This window comes from Pelophylax lessonae, assembly GCF_965119305.1.
Source record: "Pelophylax lessonae genome assembly, chromosome: 1".
NCBI classification, from domain to species: Eukaryota; Metazoa; Chordata; class Amphibia; order Anura; family Ranidae; genus Pelophylax; species Pelophylax lessonae.
Genome location: NC_138768.1, coordinates 428,444,097 through 428,463,068, shown reverse-complemented (window position 1 = coordinate 428,463,068; position 18,972 = coordinate 428,444,097). Strand labels below are relative to the sequence as shown.

General features: G+C 44.5%; 1 protein-coding gene across 1 annotated transcript in view; it reads right to left on the bottom strand.

Moving 5' to 3' along the window:
• Window positions 1-1,617: 1,617 nt before the first annotated feature.
• LOC309544683 (thioredoxin-like) overlaps window positions 1,618-18,972 on the bottom strand; it is a 36,263-nt gene continuing 18,908 nt past the window's right edge. Inside the window, exons 3-5 of the mRNA XM_082243595.1 lie at window positions 17,241-17,300; window positions 10,213-10,278; window positions 1,618-1,693 (exon numbers count right to left, since the gene is read on the bottom strand). Of these exons, the coding sequence (XP_082099721.1) occupies window positions 1,631-1,693; window positions 10,213-10,278; window positions 17,241-17,300 (189 nt within the window). The 3' untranslated portion in view covers window positions 1,618-1,630. The remainder of the gene's footprint in view (window positions 1,694-10,212; window positions 10,279-17,240; window positions 17,301-18,972) is intronic.

Genomic DNA, 18,972 nt, shown 5'->3' with positions numbered 1-18,972 from the left:
GATTGCACACATCTGATTTTCAGAATAATGTTCAATGTAAAACTGCGAAGATTTTAAATATACTGTATCATCTACAGTATATAAATATCAGCGATTCAGAGAATCTGGAGAAATCTGTATATAAGGGACAGGGCCAAAATGCAATATTAGATACTGGCCCTCAGGTGACACTGCATTAAAAACAAACAGTCATGATTCTGTGACAGACATAACTGCGTGAGCTTAGGAACACTTCCAAAAATCACTAACAGTCTGCCGTGCCATCCAAAAAGTTACATTTCCATCATGCAAAGAACAAGCCATATCTGAACACGATCCAGAAACACCAACATCTTCTTTGAAACAAAGCTCATTTAAAATGGTCTGCAGTGAAGTGGTAAAAACTGTTCTGTGGTCAGACAAAATCAAAATTTTTTTAGCAATCACGGGCACCGCGACCTCCAGACTAAAGAGGAGACGGGCCTTGCAGCATCTCTAATTGATGAGGATGCATTAGCGTGTATGAAATGGGCAGCTTGCACATCTGGAAAGGCACCATCAGTGCTAAAAGATATATCCAGGTTTTAGAGCAGCATATGCTCCCGTCCAGACGATGTCCTTCATTGAAGGCCTTGTAAATTTCAGCAGGGCAATGCTAAACCACATACTTTATCTAGAACAATAGCATGGCTTTGTACCGTAGTAGAAGAGTCCGGGTGCTTAAAGTAGATGTCCACTCTAACACTAAAATCTTCAAATCTACAGGCATCCGTGATTTAAGACCAACATAACTAGCCCTGTGAAGAAGAAATAGCTATACATACATTTTTTAAAGCTGATCCGGTCCAGTCTCCAGCGGCGAAAGCTCTGCAGAGGAGACAGCTGACAATGGCTGCGAAATGAATGGGAAGTGACATCCGTTGTTGGCTGCCTCTTCTGCTCCCCTCTTCACAGAGTAGCCGGAGCGTGGGACGGGATTGGCCTAAAAATGTGTATGTATAGTGATTTCTTCTTTACAGGGTTAGATAGGTTAGTCTCAGATAGTGGATGTCTGTAGATTTAGAGATTTTAGCATTGGGGTGGACTTCTACTTTAACTGGCCTGACTACAGTCCAGACCTTTCACCAATTGAAAATATTTTGCGCATCCTGAAAAATATGACAAAAGATGACCCAGGACTGTTGAGCAGATAGAATCCTAGATCAAACAAAGTTTCACGACTTTTACAGAATGTTGTTCGAAGAGGAAATGGTACACCGTGGTAAATATGGCCCTCTCCCAACTTGGAGACGTGTTGCTGCAAACAATTTCAAAATTACCTTATTTTTTTTCTTCAAATGGTAAAGTTTTCAGCTGAAACATTTGATATGTTTTCTATTGTGAATACAATATTGGTTTAGGAGGTTTGCAGATCATTGCATTCTATTTTATGGAAATTGGATTGTACATTCATGTTCCTAAAACAATGCATACTTTTACTTTCCAAAACCACATTACAGAAAAAAAAAAAAAAAAAAAAATAATATGACAAGGTTTATTGTACATTTGCTTTTATTGTACTCTGGATTTGCATATCAAAAAAACAATAAAACCCATCTTAAAAGATGACTTCTCACATGTGGGCATTATTCAGTAACTTCACACGCTTCTTTCATTTCAGCTTGGCAATGGTTTCCTTAAGCTTCTCTTCATCTGCACCAGAAAATTCTGCAACCTATAACAGTATTTAAAAAGAAACTTTAAATCTTGCCATGTTTATTTTATCTTTACAGTGCTTTATAATAATCACACAGTTCTGTATTCTAAAGAATGTCTAACAAACCTGCTGGATACAGAAACACATTAAGCATTGATCTGTTAAGGAAATTAAAATTAAAATGGGTCATAGCCAGACACAGACTATGCCCCAACCTAAAGTATTCGTGCCATTTTTTGTGAACATTGCGCTCTGCATCATTACAATGCTGACATACTGCAATTGCAGTATTTTCTCAGTCTGACTGAGGACATCTTGTGGCAGAGTAGAGTTACTTCAGCATATAATGCCAGAGGAGAGGAGTACTGCAGACAGAGCTGTTCCAAGTCAAACCAGGACTTTTAATTTTACAGGTCTAATACAAAAATAAAAAATAAATAAAAAAAATAAAGGGATGCTAGCGTGGTGGTACTACACGCAGAAGTGGCAAGTGTGTCCTATTACTGATAGGCGGCACACATAGGTGGCACACATGTCGGGGGCCAGGCCAGAGACTTGTTAATCAAGATAACAGACAGCAGTGTTAGTGCGTGCATGGAACAGCGTGTGGCAATGAAGTTTCTTGTAAACAAAGATGTAAAACCTGCCGATATCTACAGAAGACTTCAAAACAGTACAGTGATGAGACACTCAGCCGCAGTAAGACATTTACATTTTTTAAACGTTTCAAAGATGGCCGTACGTCCATCAGTGACAATCGCGGCTATGGAGATTCCCAGCACACAGCAGTCATTCCTGTTAACATTGAATGTCTGATTCTGGATAATTGATGCCTAACCTGATATTGCACAAAAGACAAATCTTTCTGTGGGTACTGATGACGAAGTGAAGCAGGCTGTTCTAGGATGGTTCAGACGTACAAACAAATCTTTCTAGGCATTCGATAAACACTGGGATAAGTGTATAAATGTAGCAGGAGAGTATGTTAAAAAAAAAAAAAAAAAATTGGATTTTTGTACTTCCCGTAAAATCCATTTCTCTGACTCAGACGGACGTAGCTGCTGCTTTAAATCTTAGACGGTTGGGTAATAAGCCCCTCCCACCATGAGTGACCAGGCAGAGCCAAAGGCTTTGACACGCCCAGGGGGCATACCCCTAGGCTATTACCCCTGGCCTCACGGCTGCATTGTCAGTTCAGTTACAAGCAGTGGAAAATAACCAAAAAACCCTCAGAAAAACAGGAGGGGTGGGAGCTACAGCCGTCGGTGGACTCAGAGAAATGGATTTTACGGTAAGTACAAAAATCCAATTTTCTCTATCGTCCGACGGATGTAGCTGCTGCTTTAAATCTTAGATGGTTGGGACGTCCAAAAGCAGTAACCACTGAGGGGTGGGAAAAGGACAAACTGAAAAGGAATGCAATTCCCACAGCTAACATAGCCAACAATAAAACATGGAGCCCAACAAGAAACAACTGCGGCCAAACTAGCAAAATCAAAAGAACTCCTCACACGGCGGCCTGCAAAACCTTGCGGCCAAAAGACGCATCTGCAGATGCCAGCACATCCACTCTATAAAATTTGATGAATGTGTGTACCGACGACCAGGTGGCCGCCTTACAAATGTGCAGCACTGACGCTTGATGGCTGAAGGCCCAGGAGGCACTCAACGCCAGCGAGTGAGCAGTGACAGGGAAAGGTGGGACCTCGTCCTTAGGAGAATACCCATCTGGAAATAGTCGACGTAGACGCTGCTTGACCTTTCCGGGGTCCATCCATATTCACAAAGAAGAGAGTCTGACTTACGAAAGGACTCAGTAATCTCAAGATACACCCGTATCACATCCAAGTAATGCAAGGCAATTTCCTTCGGATGGGAAGGTTTCGGACAGAGCGAAGGGAGCACTATGTCTTCATTCAGATGAAAAGGCAGAAACTACCTTAGGTAGGAACGACCGATTAGGTCGTAACACCCACTTATCCCTATGGAACACCAGATAAAGGGAACGGTAAGACAACGCCGCTAGTTCAGACACCCTACAAGCAGAGGTGATAGCCACCAAAAAGGCAACCTTCTGCGACAAGTCAAGCAAGGAAATGCGTCTAATGTTCTGAAAAAGAGGATGCTGAAGGACTGACAGAACCGGGGGCCTCCTGGGGGGGAGCTAAATGGTGAACCCCCTGAAGAAAAGTATGAATCAAAGAATGATAAGTCAACAGACGTTGGAAATACACAGCAAAGCTGAGATCTGACCCTTAAGAGTGCCCAAGGCCAAGCGTTGGTCAACCCCTTTCTGCAAAAAGGCCAGAAACCTGCCAACAGCAAAGGATCTGGGATGTAGGTGTAGCGACTCACACCAAGCAATGTACGCTTTCCAAGTACGGTGATAGATCTTCCGAGAAGTGGACTTCCTGGCCTTGAGCAAGGTAGGAATCACTGAGTCAGACAGACCCCTGTACTTCAACACCGAACTCTCAACAGCCATGCCGTTAAAGCCAGCGGCCATAAAGCAGGATGGAAGAGGAGTACCTGCGACAGAAGATCTTCCCGCAGAGGAAGGGCTCACAGACCTGCCACCTTTACCTGAATCACCGCGGCGTACCAAGATCCCCTCCAGCGCCATCCTGCGAAGCAGCCGGAGGTAAGAGTTTTAGCGGAGGAAACGCATAAAAAGGAGCCTGTACTGACTCCAAGGAGCCACCAGGGCGTCCACGGCCTCAGCCAGAGGATCTCTGGACTGAGCCACAAACTTTGGAACTTTTCTGTTTTGCCTGGAGGCGAACAGATCCACATCCGGGGTTCCCCACCGGAGACACAACTGGTGAAACACTTGCAGATGCAGAGACCACTCTCCCTGATCCAGGGTTTGTCGTCTCAGGTAGTCCGCCTGCCAGTTGTCTATGCCGGGAATGTATACGGTGGATAGGGCTGGAACATAAGCCTTTGCCCAGCTCAGAATCTCGGCTGCCTCCAGAGTAGCCAGGGCACTCCTTGATTGACATATGCCACGGTCGTGACATTGTCCGACTGGACTCGGACAGGACACCCCGAGAGTGTCTGTCCAATGGAGCAAGCTCAACTTGATTGCTCTCCGCTCCAAAACGTTGATCGAAGTTTGGATTCCTCCATCGTCCAAGTACCTTGGACAGTCAGAGTGCCCAGCACCCCCCCCCCCCCCAACCGGTCAGACAGACGTCCGTTATCAGCACCATCCACAATACTGGAAGAAAGGACTTCCCGTGGATAAGGTTCGGAGAGCTGAGCCACCAATGCAGGGAGTACATGGAGCTCTGACTCAAACGAATTTGACTGTCCAGGAATGTGGGGTCCTTGTCCAAATTGACAAGGATCTCCTGTTGAAGAATTCTCGTATGGGCCTGAGCATATGGTACGGCCTCGAAAGAGGACACCATATGGCCCAGGACTTGCATAGATGACTGGAGAGACACTCGGTCGCAAGCCATTAGGGACAGAATAGTCTCCCTCAACTTCACAGGAGGAAGAAATACCTTCGCCGTAGCCGATTCCAGGATCATTCCTAGGTACTCCAATCTGGTCGTTTGAACCAGTGTAGACTTCGGAAGGTTGGTGAAGATCCTGGGAGCAGAGGCAAGCCCAAACGGCAATGCCACAAATTGAAAATGGTCCTGGCCCACCGCGAAGCGGAGAAACCGTTGATGGGCCTCACAAATGGGGACATGAAATAGGCATCCTTGATATCAATCAAGGCATCAATCAAGGCCAACAGGTCCCCTTGATGCAGGAATGGCACCACAGATCGCAGGGATTCAATGCGGAACTTCTGGACACACACAAATCTGTTCAACCGCTTGAGGTCCAGGATTGGACGCAATTTTCCCTCCTTCCTTGGAACGGTAAACTGGTTCGAATAGAAACCTTGAAAGCATTCCGGATGAGGAACTGGGGCAATCACGCCTTGTGACAACAAGTCCCGAATTGCTTCCTGCAACCCGGCCAGACGGTCTGAGGACAGCCAAAGGATTGGAAGGAAAAAAAATCTGTCCGGAGGACGGGAACGAAAATATCTTGTATCCGGACTGAATCACCTTGTGAACCCACCTGTCATGCAACAGGGAAATCCAGTGATCCGGAAAGTAGGGAATACGTCCACCCACCCCTAGAACGGGTGTGGGCATCCCTTAAGGCAGAGGATGTCTGCTTGGGGGAGCTGGGCCCTGAAGTTTTCGGCTTCCCAGCCCACCGTTTTCCAGTTTCCTTACCACCTGAAGTCTGTTTGGATTGCTGGGACCCGGTCGCACAAAAAATGCAGTAAAGGAAGGACCGTGCTCTTACCCCCCCGTGACCATCTTGATCAAATCATCCAAAGAGGAACCAAAAAGGCGATCAGCCTGGAATGGGAGAGCTGTCAACTTTTTTGAAGCTTGGTCAGCCGACCAAGACTTTAACCATATCACAAATCTGATAAGCATGCTAACCACCAATGCCCTGGCCGCAAGCGGGAGAACATCCAGGTTAGTATCACATACATATTGCAGAGTCTGTGATAATTAGTCAGCGAGTTCCAGTGTAGCTGACAGCAACTGAGTAACTGCCAGTGCCTCTCAGAGCCTTCACCCATTCAAACATAGTCTGGGAAACTAAGATTGTAGCCATGGCAGGCCTGAGAACAGAGCCCACCACCGTATACAGGTGGCGAGCTAAGACATTAATACGTCTATCAGTTGGATCAGACAAAAATGAGGATTCTGCCACTGGTAAAACCGTGGCCTTATGAATAACACATATCTGGGGGTCTACCTGAGGAGGAACCATCCATGTGTGCAAGATCCCTTCCTTTAAACGGGTAGCGTCTAGCTAATCGTTTGGGAATCGCAGGTGTGCGATTTAGGTCTCCACCATTGTTCTTCCACCAGGGTGGATAAAACTTCAGGACAGAGAAAAACCCTGGCCGACTTTTTTGCTTTGAGAGATCCAAAGGAGACTGAGTCCCCTTGGGACTTAGAAATTGCATCCGTGATTTTAAAGGCGTCTCTCACTGAAGATATTAGAGCATCCACCAGAGCCTTTTCTTGTGTGAAGGCAGGTGAAGAAACATCCTCTTCCGCATCAGAAGCATCCGAATTCGGGGACGCTTCCTCCAGAAGAGGGTCTGCGTCACCAGCGACCATGTCATCCTCAGAATCCAAGGCCTAAGAGGAGACATGCAAGGGGCGGGGGCGTTTCTTTGAAAATGCTGCTGCAATAACCTTTGTCCATTTTCTTGGACATTTCTTGCATTACAGATAATAAAAGACACATAAGCATCAGATGCAGGCCCCAGAGATACATCAGGGGGTCGCAGATAAACTTGGAGTCCACGTTATAAAGATGGCCCAGCAAATGTGTGCACTTACACAGAACAGACAGGGAATGTGGAAGCACTGGAACCCGCACCACAAGGGTTAATTAAGGGACACCTGTAGGCAGGAACAATGGCCTCCTGCAGCAGTGACAATTTAGAGGTCACTGGCGCAATAACTCCTTTGGCAAGAAGATCTTGCACACCCCCTTAAGATCAGTAAACTATCGGGAGTCAAACCGAGATTTGCTGGAAAGAACCTGTCTGCGGGGTGAGATCGAAACTCGATCTTGCACCCTGAACGAAACATTTGTGAACCCAACTGTCCCGAATCTGGGACAACCAGGGTTCCTGAAAGTAACACAGACGGCCCCCAACCCCTGAAAAGGGTGAGGGTGGCCCGTCAGGCGGAAGGAGGACCGGGCTGCCCAGCCTTGGCTTCTTGTGACCGCCCGAGTTCCTGAAGGAGGTACCGGTTTCTCGTTCCCCTGAGGCACGAAAGGACCCACCATAAGCCTTGAAGGAGGGACCCCGCCAAGCACTGAGCGATATGCCCTTAGAGGTTTGGGGCAAAAAGGGTACTCTTACCACCCGTAAGACCTTCGATCAACTCATCTAAGGGATCCCCAAAAAGTTGATAACCCATATAAAGGGACATCAGACAGTGTCGTCTTGGATGCGTGGTCAGCCGACCCAACTTTTCAGTCAAATAATGCGGCAGATCGCAATCCCAACCGCAGATAACCTTGCAACCAAAAGGAGCCTCGTCTAAAGCCGCATCACATAGGTACATCACGGCCTGGGCCATGCGAGGACAAGGGCAGACGGAGGGACCGACTCCGCCACTAAGGTGCGCCTATGCACCTTGAACCATTCCGTGACTGCTGGAGAAACCACCACAGAAGCGAACACAGGTTTTTGCAGGGAGCCCACCACCAAATATCTATGGCAGGAAAGTGTCCCCATGCGCCTATCCGCCAGGTCTGAACACTGGGGAGTCCTCCACGGGAATCAACGTGGATTTATTTAACCTGAAAACAGTGTGGTCCACCATTGGTGACACAGTCCACCGATTGACAGTATCCGCAAAGGGATAACGGTATGGAAAACCGTTTAGGCACTGCCATATGCGTGATGCGACGCCATTATTAGTTCACGGTTTCATAAAACTCCTTGGGACAGGAGAAAACCTGACCTGACTTCTGGGCTTTGAGGGACCTGAAAGAAACCCGCATACCTGACTGGGTGAGTTCAACTGCAATATTTAAAGTCTCCCCGACAAATCTAAGCGCCAACAAGCACATCTACTATAGCGAGTTCCTGCGGTGCAGTAGGGGGGGGCATGGGAGTACTCCTCCTCCCCCTCCGAATGTGAGGACCGGGACATTGTCCCTGGCAACCAGAATCAGGCTCTGAGGCAGAAAAAAAAAAAACTGAGAAGGAATCAGCCGTTTATGAACAGCGCGGTAAGGAGGTCATATCCATTGATTCAGGAGTTCCTGAAGCAAGTACCAGGGCTGTGGGGAAAAATTGCCATCTTAGGACTCCAGTTTTGAAATAAATAAATTAGGACACTGGCCCTTTAAAATGGGCAGTTTCTGCGTTCCACACCGCAATTCTGCACCGCCTCCAAAGTCCCCTTACAAAATGATGCAAAAACAGCAAAAGGCGCAGTTTTATGGCAACAACCCTAAAAAACAGAGAGAGATCAGCCCCACAATGTAAAAGCAGACATTCTCACTAACTGCTGCAGCAAAACAATCAGTGTCCTCAGCCACTAGAGGCCGATCGAACAATGGGCCACAATTTAATGGTTCCCTATGGTATGCAATATACACAGAAGCACTCTCAAAATGGCCGCCGCCCTCAGTAGGCGGCCACCGCCCACAGTTAAGATGGCGCCTAAACCGGCGACAAGGCTTAGAAAATGGCTGCTGCCCACAGGAAAGCCAGTGAAGCCGCCGTCACCCAAAATGGCGGCCGATCGAAACAGCGCCAAAAGTCAGGACACCCAGGAGCTGGCCACCGCGGGGAGCCCTCAGACATCCCCAGGATAAGGTAACAAAACCCCCACACCCACCACCAGGCATTGAGCACCACAGAGCGTCCCCAAAGGGGCAGGGGCCTCCATATCGGCCAGGGGGACACTACAGAGACCGCCACAGTCGGCCTTCCCTTAGGAGTAGACCCACATGTCGACAGTCCCAGGGACAGGGAGGGGGTGTTAGCACTCACTCACCATACCATGGACCGCGGGCTCCTCTCCGATACGGAAAACAACTCCCACCCTGAGTAGGGGTGCCGTCAGCCAGGAAGGGATGCTAGCAACACATGGGCGTTCCGGAGTAGAGGCATCCTGGCGAAGATGGGTTCTCCGCAGGCTCGTCCCCAGGGGCAAGGCCTAGGCGTACAATGACCTGCGACGCTTGTTGGCAGGCTGTGACACCGTAAGGATCTATATGATCCAGTGTGATGCCCAGCTCTGCTGTCGCTTGTATTCCTCCAGGGATCCCCCTGACTAACTGCAATAGTGAGTGAGGGAAAAAAAACTTCTCAAAAGACAAAAAAACTAAGACAGGTCACAGCAGGTAAACCTAGGTCCCAGGAACAGCTCCCTAGAGGTGTGTAAGTTTTTGTTGTTAACCTTTTTACTACCTAGCCTGCTCCTGCAGAGAGAGAGCGCATTACCCAATGGTGAAGGAATACTGAGCAGGCTGCGACTGTCAGAACAAATTTCAAGGAGTATTTATTGCGTCCTCTATTATATAAACTTAAAAGTCCCAGTTTGACTTGAAAATCTCTAAATTATATATATATATATATATATATATATATATATATACACACACACACACACACATACACACACATACATATATACACACACTTGGTTATTAAGAAGTTCATGAGCTCTCTGTTGGGAGGTTTTATTCTTTGCCTTAATGAATGCAGGTCAGGAATTTTAAAAAGGGGAGATCTTACTATGGAAAGCATCCATGACCTAGAACTAGGCATAACACATATTGAAAAAGTATATTGACCCTTGAAACATACTGTAAATTATAGGGTGCTTAAATAGATGCATCGTACAGGAGTACCCCACCCTAGCAAAAAGCTGTACAGTACTTAACCTCCATACATGAATAGCTGTCATTACTGTTGTACATACAACACCAAATAAAATTATACAAAATTGGCAGCAGGTTTTGAAACTTACCTTTTTTTGTTTTTTATAAAACTGAAAAGTAGGCATGGCTTTAACGCCACATGATTCTGATAAATCCTGCAAAAAGAAGAAGAATATTAAGACCCATATTTGAAAATAGTTTTCCTTGATATTGTTGAAGATACCAAGGAAAAAAGCGTGTTATAATAGTTTATAGATAAGGCTTAAGTAAAAAAAAAAAAAAAAAAAAAAAATATATTGCATTCTGAACACTTTCCGGTCCCTAGTCTTTAGATTTCCCCCACAGCAGGCATGTCCAAAGTCCGGCCCGCAGGCCAATTGCGGCCCCACAGGTAATTTGGAAAAAAGTCTATTGTGGCCCCTGTGAATCCCTGAGCGCTGCTCAGGACCCCTGGGATCTCTGGATCTTTCAACGCCGCGGGACTGCACTTACGCCATTTTAGTTCTTTTATCATTAATTTTATACATCCTCTTGTATATGCTACCGTTTTGAATGACTTCTACTCAAAATGATGGTCCATCCCAGCCCGCTGCATACATTTCCGTTTTTTTCCTGTTACTTGTGAATACACTATTGGTAACACCCACCGCCCGTCCACGCCAGCTTTATATCCCTTGCTCAATATGGCCTTGGACTTAGCCTGATTAGGGAGCACTAAAAAAACACAAATAAATCCGGCTTTAGTATGACAGGACCAGCGCACTCTCCATGATAATTGGCATAACACCTGGGGGTCAAGTAGCAGCTTTGTGGGAACAAAACACCCCAGGAGGAATGTTCAAAACTGTCAGTCACACAAGGGTTAACCACACATAAGCACTATATGAACCCACTGATGAGGATTACTGATGGCAGCAATAATAGTCATGAATGATGCCAATGTAGGCAGCAATAATAGTCATGAATGATGCCAATGTAGTAAATAGAACATTAAAAAGTTGTCAGGACAACCATAGGAGAAGCAGGCAGGCCTCACGCAACCCTGCATTGGGTCACCGCACATGCTGCTGGCCACCAGCGACACTATAGAGGTTCAAGCCTTGTTTCGGTCCTCCTTTCCCCAGAGTCTGACGTCACGTCCGGGTCCCCTTCTCTGTTGGAACTCCTCATGGGTGATCGGAGCGGCCAGACGGCAATCCTCCTTGCCTCCTATACTGGGCATCGTGTCACCCCTTTTTCACCCTTCCCTGTCCAGGATTGAGGCATTCCGCTATCTTCCCACAGACCGAGCAAGGCACAACTGTCCACGCTGCTACATTGTTCCTGGCTAGTTTTATGCCTTCACACACACACACACACACACACACGATGGTCACCAAGCTGTGAGTTTTTAACCCCTTATTTTGGCTTCACCATTGCAGATCCAGCAGGGGTCATTGTACAAGGTGTACTGCTGTTTTATACATACATGGAACCGATTTTGAATAAAACTTTTCAATGTTCCATTTACTACATTGGCATCATTCATGACTATTATTGCTACCATCATTAATCATCATCGGTCGGTTCATATAGCACTTATATGTGGTTAACCTTGTGTGACTGATTAGGGAGCATCTGAATTGAGATAAATACATTGTAAAATCTCAGTTAATGTCAGTTGGTCTAAATCAATTTATTTGGACACAACATGTATACTTGGTGTTCTGTTCCTATTCATATTTTTTTTTAAACTTAAAGTTGACTGACAACCTTTTCTTACCAATAATATGTAATGTACATTACAATGTTCCTGACATTATTTCAGCTTCCTGTATATTTTTTTTTTTTTTTATCATCTGGTCTTCAGATAAGGCAGCGTGATTTAACACCTGTTTAGATTTGTCATCCATGTGACGAAATGAAAGTATGCCGTTTGCAATAAACTTTGCATAAAATAGTTAACTTGCATTTAGTTTTAATGCTCCAAAGAATGTCAGGCAAAATGGTTGGCGCTCACGCAAGTTCACTTCATCAAATCTGGACCTCTTAAAAAAAAAAAAAAAAAAAAAAAAAAAGTTTGGACACCCATGCCCTACAGGATGTCCCATGCTGAGGGTTATGTTAATCTAGGTGTCTTATGACAGATAGCAGCCAAAAAACTATTCTACCTGAAAAATCAAGAGTGGTTCTTGACCATATGCTCACTAGGGTAATTATCAAATTTTAATTAAATCCAAGCTAAAAAGCTTTTTTTTCTTTTTGTGAATGAAGACGTTTTAAAGTGTTCAAGAATCACTGTAGCTCCCAGGTTAGCCAGTGTTTAAAACTGTAAAACGTCAGAAAGAAAAAAAAAAAAAAAAAAAAAAGAAAGATATTTAGTTTTTGTGCATTTGTTACTCTTTAACCACTTCCATACCGAGTCATGTAAAATGACGTCGGCAAAGTGGTTGTCTAGATCCGGGCCGCCGTCATATGACGTCGGCCCGTTCTAGCTGCTACTGCGCGCCCCCGGCGGCGCGATCAGGGATGAGGCTCGTCCCTCGGACATAGCCCATCACTGATCAAGGTAAACAGCCAATAGAAATTGGCTGTTTACCACGTGATCGGCTGTGTCAATCACAGCCGATCACATGAGCGGCTCCAGCACGATCCAGAGCAGCGATCGGGGACGAGGCTCGTCCCTCGGACAGAGTCGATCCCCATCTAGGTAAAGAGCCAATGAAATTGGCTCTTTACCACGTGACCGGCTGTGTCCAATCACAGCCGGTCACAAATGTCAACAGAGAACACGGTAACTAGCTGTCACCGTGTTCTCCTCCTCACACACTGATCCTGTGTGAGGAGGAGATTGTGGTAACAGCTAGTTACCAACTACAGTGCACCCTAAACACACTGATTGCCCCCCCCCCCCCAATAAAGAGCACCTGTCACTAGCCCATCAAAGTACCCGAGTACCTGGTACTCAGATGACAGGTACTCGGGTACTCTGATGACAGGTACTCGGGTACTCTGATGACAGGTACTCGGGTACTCTGATGACAGGTACTCGGGTACTCTGATGACAGGTACTCGGGTACTCTGATGACAGGTACTCGGGTACTCTGATGACAGGTACTCTGATGACAGGTACTCGGGTACTCTGATGACAGGTACTCTGATGACAGGTACTCGGGTACTCTGAGTACCTGTCAACGGAGTACCCGTCATCAGAGTACCTGAGTACCTGTCACCTACCCATCAGAGTACCCGAGTACCTTCCACCTGCTCATCAGAGTACCTGACGCCTGAAGTACCCAAGTACTTGCCGCCTGCTCATCAGTACCCATCACTACTCATCAGTACTCATCAGTACCTATCACGTATCAGTACTGATCATCAGTACCCATCAGTACAGTATCACCTATCAGTCAGTGAGTACTACTCATCAGTACCTATCACCTGCCTGTCACCTGCCCATCAGAGTACCCGAGTACCTGTCACCTGCCTATCGGAGTACCCGAGTACCTGCCACCTGCTCATCAGTACCAGAGTACCTGTCACCTGCCCAACAAAGTACCCGAGTACCTGTCACCCTTCATACAGCCACCATGTCCAAGTCCAAAAAGGTTTATATACGTCGTCCGTTTAAACCTAAATACCGGTGTTATGGCAGCAGATAGCTGCCATAACCCTGGTATTTTTTTAAACGGTGGACGGTTGGCTTTCCGATAAGGGTGGTCCCAGCGGCGGATTCGCCGTGGGATCACCCTTCCGGGATGGCGGAAGAGGCGCCCCCCCCCCCTCCCGACGCGTTCCGGTCCTTTTCCCCGCTTACCGGACCCGCCGGCAGCGGGGAAAACGATCCGGTCCCGAATCCTCACAGACAGGATGTCGAGTGAGGGCAAGCTTGTCCTCACTTGACTCTATGGTCTTGGAGGACCGGAGCTACGGAAAATGTTGTTGCCTAGCAACCGGTTTAAAGGTCCTTTTTTTTTTTTTTTTCATTTTATATTATAATTATTTTTATTTTTTTTTCTCTATCTTTTAGTGTACTTGTGAGATCTGAGGACTTTTTGACCCCAGATCTCACAAAAAAAAGAGGTCCTGTCGTGCCTATTTCTATTACGAGGAATATTTACATTTCTTTTAATAGAAATAAAAATGATCAATTTTTTTTTTTTTTTTAAACGGTGTAAAAATAAAAAATAAAATAAATAGTAAAAAAAAAAAAAAAAAAAAAAAAAAATTAAAGCGCACTGTCCCCGTTAGCTCGCGAATGCATACAGAAACCCCGCCCACATATGTAAACGGTGTTCAAACCACACATGTGAGGTATCGCCGCGATCGTTAGAGCAAGGGGAATAATTTGAGCCCTAGACCTCCTCTGTAACTCAAAGATGGCAACCTGGAGAAATTTTTAAATTGTCGTCTATGGGGATTTTTAAGTACCAAAGTTTGTCACCATTCCGTGAGCGTGCGCAATTTTGAAACATGACATGTTGGGTATCTATTTACTCGGCGTATTATTATCTTTCACATAATGGAAAAAAATTGGGCTAACTTTACTGGTTTCTTATTTTTTAATTAAAAAAAGTGAATTTTTTCCAAAAAAATTGCGTTTGGAAGACCGCTACGCAAATACGGTGTGATAAAAAATATTGCAATAATCTCCATTTTATTCTCTAGGGTCTCTGCTAAAAAAAAATATATAATGTTTGGGGGTTCTAAGCAGTTTTCTAGCAAAACAACTGATTTTAGCTTGTAAACACCAAATGTCAAAAATAGGCCTAGGCAAGTGGCTAGGATGCATGATGATGCTCCTTGGATGTTCGGCCCCTCTATATGGCTAGGCTGTGAAAAAGTCTCACACATGTGGTATTGCCATACTCAGGAGGAGTGGCAGAATGTATTTTGGGGTGTCATTTTTGCTGTGTACATGCTATGTGTTAGGAATATCCTATAAATTGACAACTTTGTGTAAAAAAAAAAAAGTTTTCATTTTTTTCCCACATTTTCCAAAAACCTGTGGAAAAAAATGATATGTTCAAACGACCCATAATGCCTCATAGAATATACGTTGGAGTGTTTGCTTTCCAAAATGGGGTCATTTTGTGGACTTTTCCATTGTATTGGTGCTCTAGGGCCTTGAAAAGTGTGATAGGTAATAAGAAAGTTTTATGTGTATTTATGCTCCTAGAACGCCTGAAGGTGCTTCTTGGACGTGGAGTCTCTTTTTGTGGCCAGGCTGTGTAAAAGTCTCTCACATGTGGTATCGCCATACTTGGAAGGAGTAGCAGAATGTATTTTTGGGTGTAATTTTTGCTGTGTACATGCTATGTGTTAGAAATAGCTTATAAATTGACAACTTTGTGGGAAAAAAAAAAAGAAAAAAAAATTTTTTTCTTCATTTTCCCAAGAATTGTGGGAAAAAATTACAACTTCTAAAAACTCACCATGCCTCTTACTAAATACCTTGGACTGTCTACTTTACAAAAAGGGGTCATTTGGTCGGTATTTGTACTGTCCTGACATTTCAGGGCCTCAAGAAAGGAGATAGGCAGTCAGTACATCTGGTGTGATCAATTTTCAGTAATTGGTACCATAGCTTCTAGACTCAATAACTTTCACACAGACTAAATAATATACACTAATTTGGGTTAATTTTACCAGAGACATGTAGCAGTATACATTTTGGCCCAAATGTATGAAGAAAAATTTATTTTTTGCAAAATTTCATAATTGAAACTAAAAAAAAGTGTTTTTTTTTCAAAATTTTTGCTCTTTTTTTGCATATATCACGAAAAAAAAAAACCCCAGTTGTGATCAAATACCACCAAAAGAAAGCTCTATTTGTGTGAAAAAAATGATAAAAATTTTGTTTGGTTATAGTGTAGCATGACTGAGCAATTGTCATTCAAAGTGTGAGAGTGCTGAAAGCTGAAAATTGGTCTGGGCAGGGAGGGTGTCTAACTGCTCTGTATGGAAGCGGTTAATAATAGAGAAAAAAAAACAAAAACCCACATCCTTAAAAACGTTCTGTAGGTATGCAGATTGCTAAAGTTAAGTTGTTTTGCGTTTTATTTCAGAAGTGATTTAAGAGCTATATATAAGGTATAGCTATTCTGGCCATACTTCTCCTGTGGGTCACAGAAGTGACCTTAGTTCTGCACGCCTTTATTCCAGATTCAGCAGACAGTGGGCTAAAGCCCGCTTTCTGCTTATGTCACAAAGCCAGTCCAGGCTCTTAAGGGATCCCAACAATATTTTGTTGGGATTGGCCAAGATGCCTGACCGGGAGCTAGCTCAGCCTCCCAGTGCACTGATGAGAACCTGAGCCATCAGCTCCCGCCCCCTCCAGTGTCTGGTACTCCAGAGAGCATCGGAGGGGCAGAGCATAGAGCAGTGACTGATAGTCACTAATCTGTTGCTCAGAGCGTACCCGAGAACTGAGCTTTCTTTGATTGCTCAGTTCTCAATGTAAAGCCAGCAGGGGACAGCTGCAGCTTAAATCAATTCTTAAGCCATCTAGGCAACTATGAACGGGTTTTTTTTAATCCTGCTCTTCTCATCCAATTGCGATCAATTATTGAGCTACTCTAAAAGTTGCTCGTTGCGCCTGCCCTTAATGTAAAGCTTAATGCATGAATTCTCACGCTGCTCCAAGCATTTGATGCCTGAAAGGTTCATGATCGGCATCTTTTACATAGCTTCTTCTGGGTTTTGCTTTTCAACCATCTTGATTGGCTGGTGCAATCATTCATCCCAACATACAGGCACCATACTGTAAATATAAACAGTGTTGCATGTGCACAGTTCACTGTCTATTCCGCAGAGGATTACAAACAGGCAGGCAAGGTAAATTTTATTGCAGAAAAGACATTGCATGTCTCTTCTGCAATAGAAAGAGCCTGCCTGCTCGTAACTTTTTTTTTTTTTTTTTAATATACTTTAGTTCTGCTTTAAGAGATAACTAGATTGAGTGGGTGCAACAAAAAGGTAGGGGATTTCAGGAACAGCTTTGGTTCAAGCTTTTGCAGCCTATAGATTATATTGATCATAGAAAACCCCAATAACCTGAGCATTGGTACAGAAAACTAAATGCAAAAACGTGCGCTCGCACGCGCACAAAATATAGGCTCAAATTAATGTAACTTACCGCTACATCATCCACGTCTACTTTACAAAAGCATACATCAGAATGTGTTTTGGAAAGTTGCTGAAAAAACAAAAAAAAAAAAAAAAAACAAACAGTTTTTAAACAGAATTGATTTTCCATGCCTAAACAAGAAAGTGTTTCCTATACAAATCCATAGACTTAATTCCAGTTCGGGCCAATTTTGACATCTCTCATACATGTTAAAATTAGCAAGAAAATTACGTGGAACCCCCACACAAATATTTTGTGAAAGCAGAGGCCCTGGAAAACAGTGCAGCCATTCTCCTGATATAACAACCTGTTTCATAGGATGTATGGGTACGTCCTAGGGAAGTGGTTAAAAGAAAAAAAAAAAAAAAAAAAAAAAATGAATAAAAAAGAAAAAACACAACACACACACACACCACAACAACACACAGGGGGGTGAGTGCTACCACAGCTGTGGAGTAAACACATTTTATTTTACTTAGAAAAATGTGGGTTATCTAAAGACACCATTGTATTAACTGCCTATTTTGGTTTGCTTTGTCCGTCTAATAAAACCCATGGATTGAGTTATCCAAAAGAGGGGGGTAGTCACTACATTTTTCCTTTTTATGGTCCCACTTAAACCCCACACACACACACGTTGTATGCAGTCATTTTGCTGGCAATCAAATGTAGCAGGGAGGAGCCAAGTCTAGCATGCATCTGACATGCTTTGCTTTGATGTTTTTGAAGGATATTCAAATGTTCTATTCATTCTACAGTAAAAAAAAAATAAATAAATAAATACATAAATAGTTTTACTGACTAAGCTATACTTTATTTCAAGCATAAATAGGCTTTTAAAAAATGTATTTTTCTTACAAGTGGAATAATAAGGACCGTATATGTTAAGAACATTTCAACTATACATGAGAACAGGTAACCGCCCCCCTTTTCCCTCATAAGGGAAAAGTTTCCTGCCAATATGCATTTTCAGTTGTTGACCATGCTGATCCAAAAGTATATGTTGCTCTTGCAAGAGTTCGATCAATGTTCTCCTGATTTTATTGGTATCATTTTATCTATAAAACAAAAAGGATCGTGTATTTTTGGGAGGCCATGGTTTGTAGCACTTCAGTACTTGAAGATGCTGCTGGTGAAGAAAACACTTTGGGATCCAGAAGCAGCAGAAAGTTTCTGAAAAGAGAGCTCTGGAGGGAAAAGCTACTTGCACTTTCATTCTGGTCCTCATCATTCCATGAACCTATGTACCTTTCTGTTGAGCCGAGACGCCAACAGATCCACCTCGGGGATGCCCCCCCCCCCCCCCAAAGACAACTGATGAAACACTTCCGAAGGAAGAGACCATTCCCCCTGTTCTAAATGCCTGCCAAGAGAGGTAAGCCTCCTGCCAATGTTCCACTCCGATAAAGTGAACGGCGGGGAGGGCTGGAACGAAACGTTCTGCCCACCTGAGAACACTGGCTACCTCCAAAGCTTCCAGGACACTTCTTGTGCCCCCTTAGAGATTGACCCAAGCCACGGCCGTGGCATTGTCTGATTAAATGTGCACTGGACAGCCTTGTAGACTATCCATCCAATGTTCCAAGCACAGCCTGATCGCACGCAACTAAGGATGTTGATTGGTAGTCTGGATTCCTCCACGGTCCACACCCCCTGAGCAGAACTGCGGCCGAGGACGCCTCCCCACCCGGACAGGCTGGCATCCATGGTGACCACTGTCCAATACAAGCGTAAGAAGGAT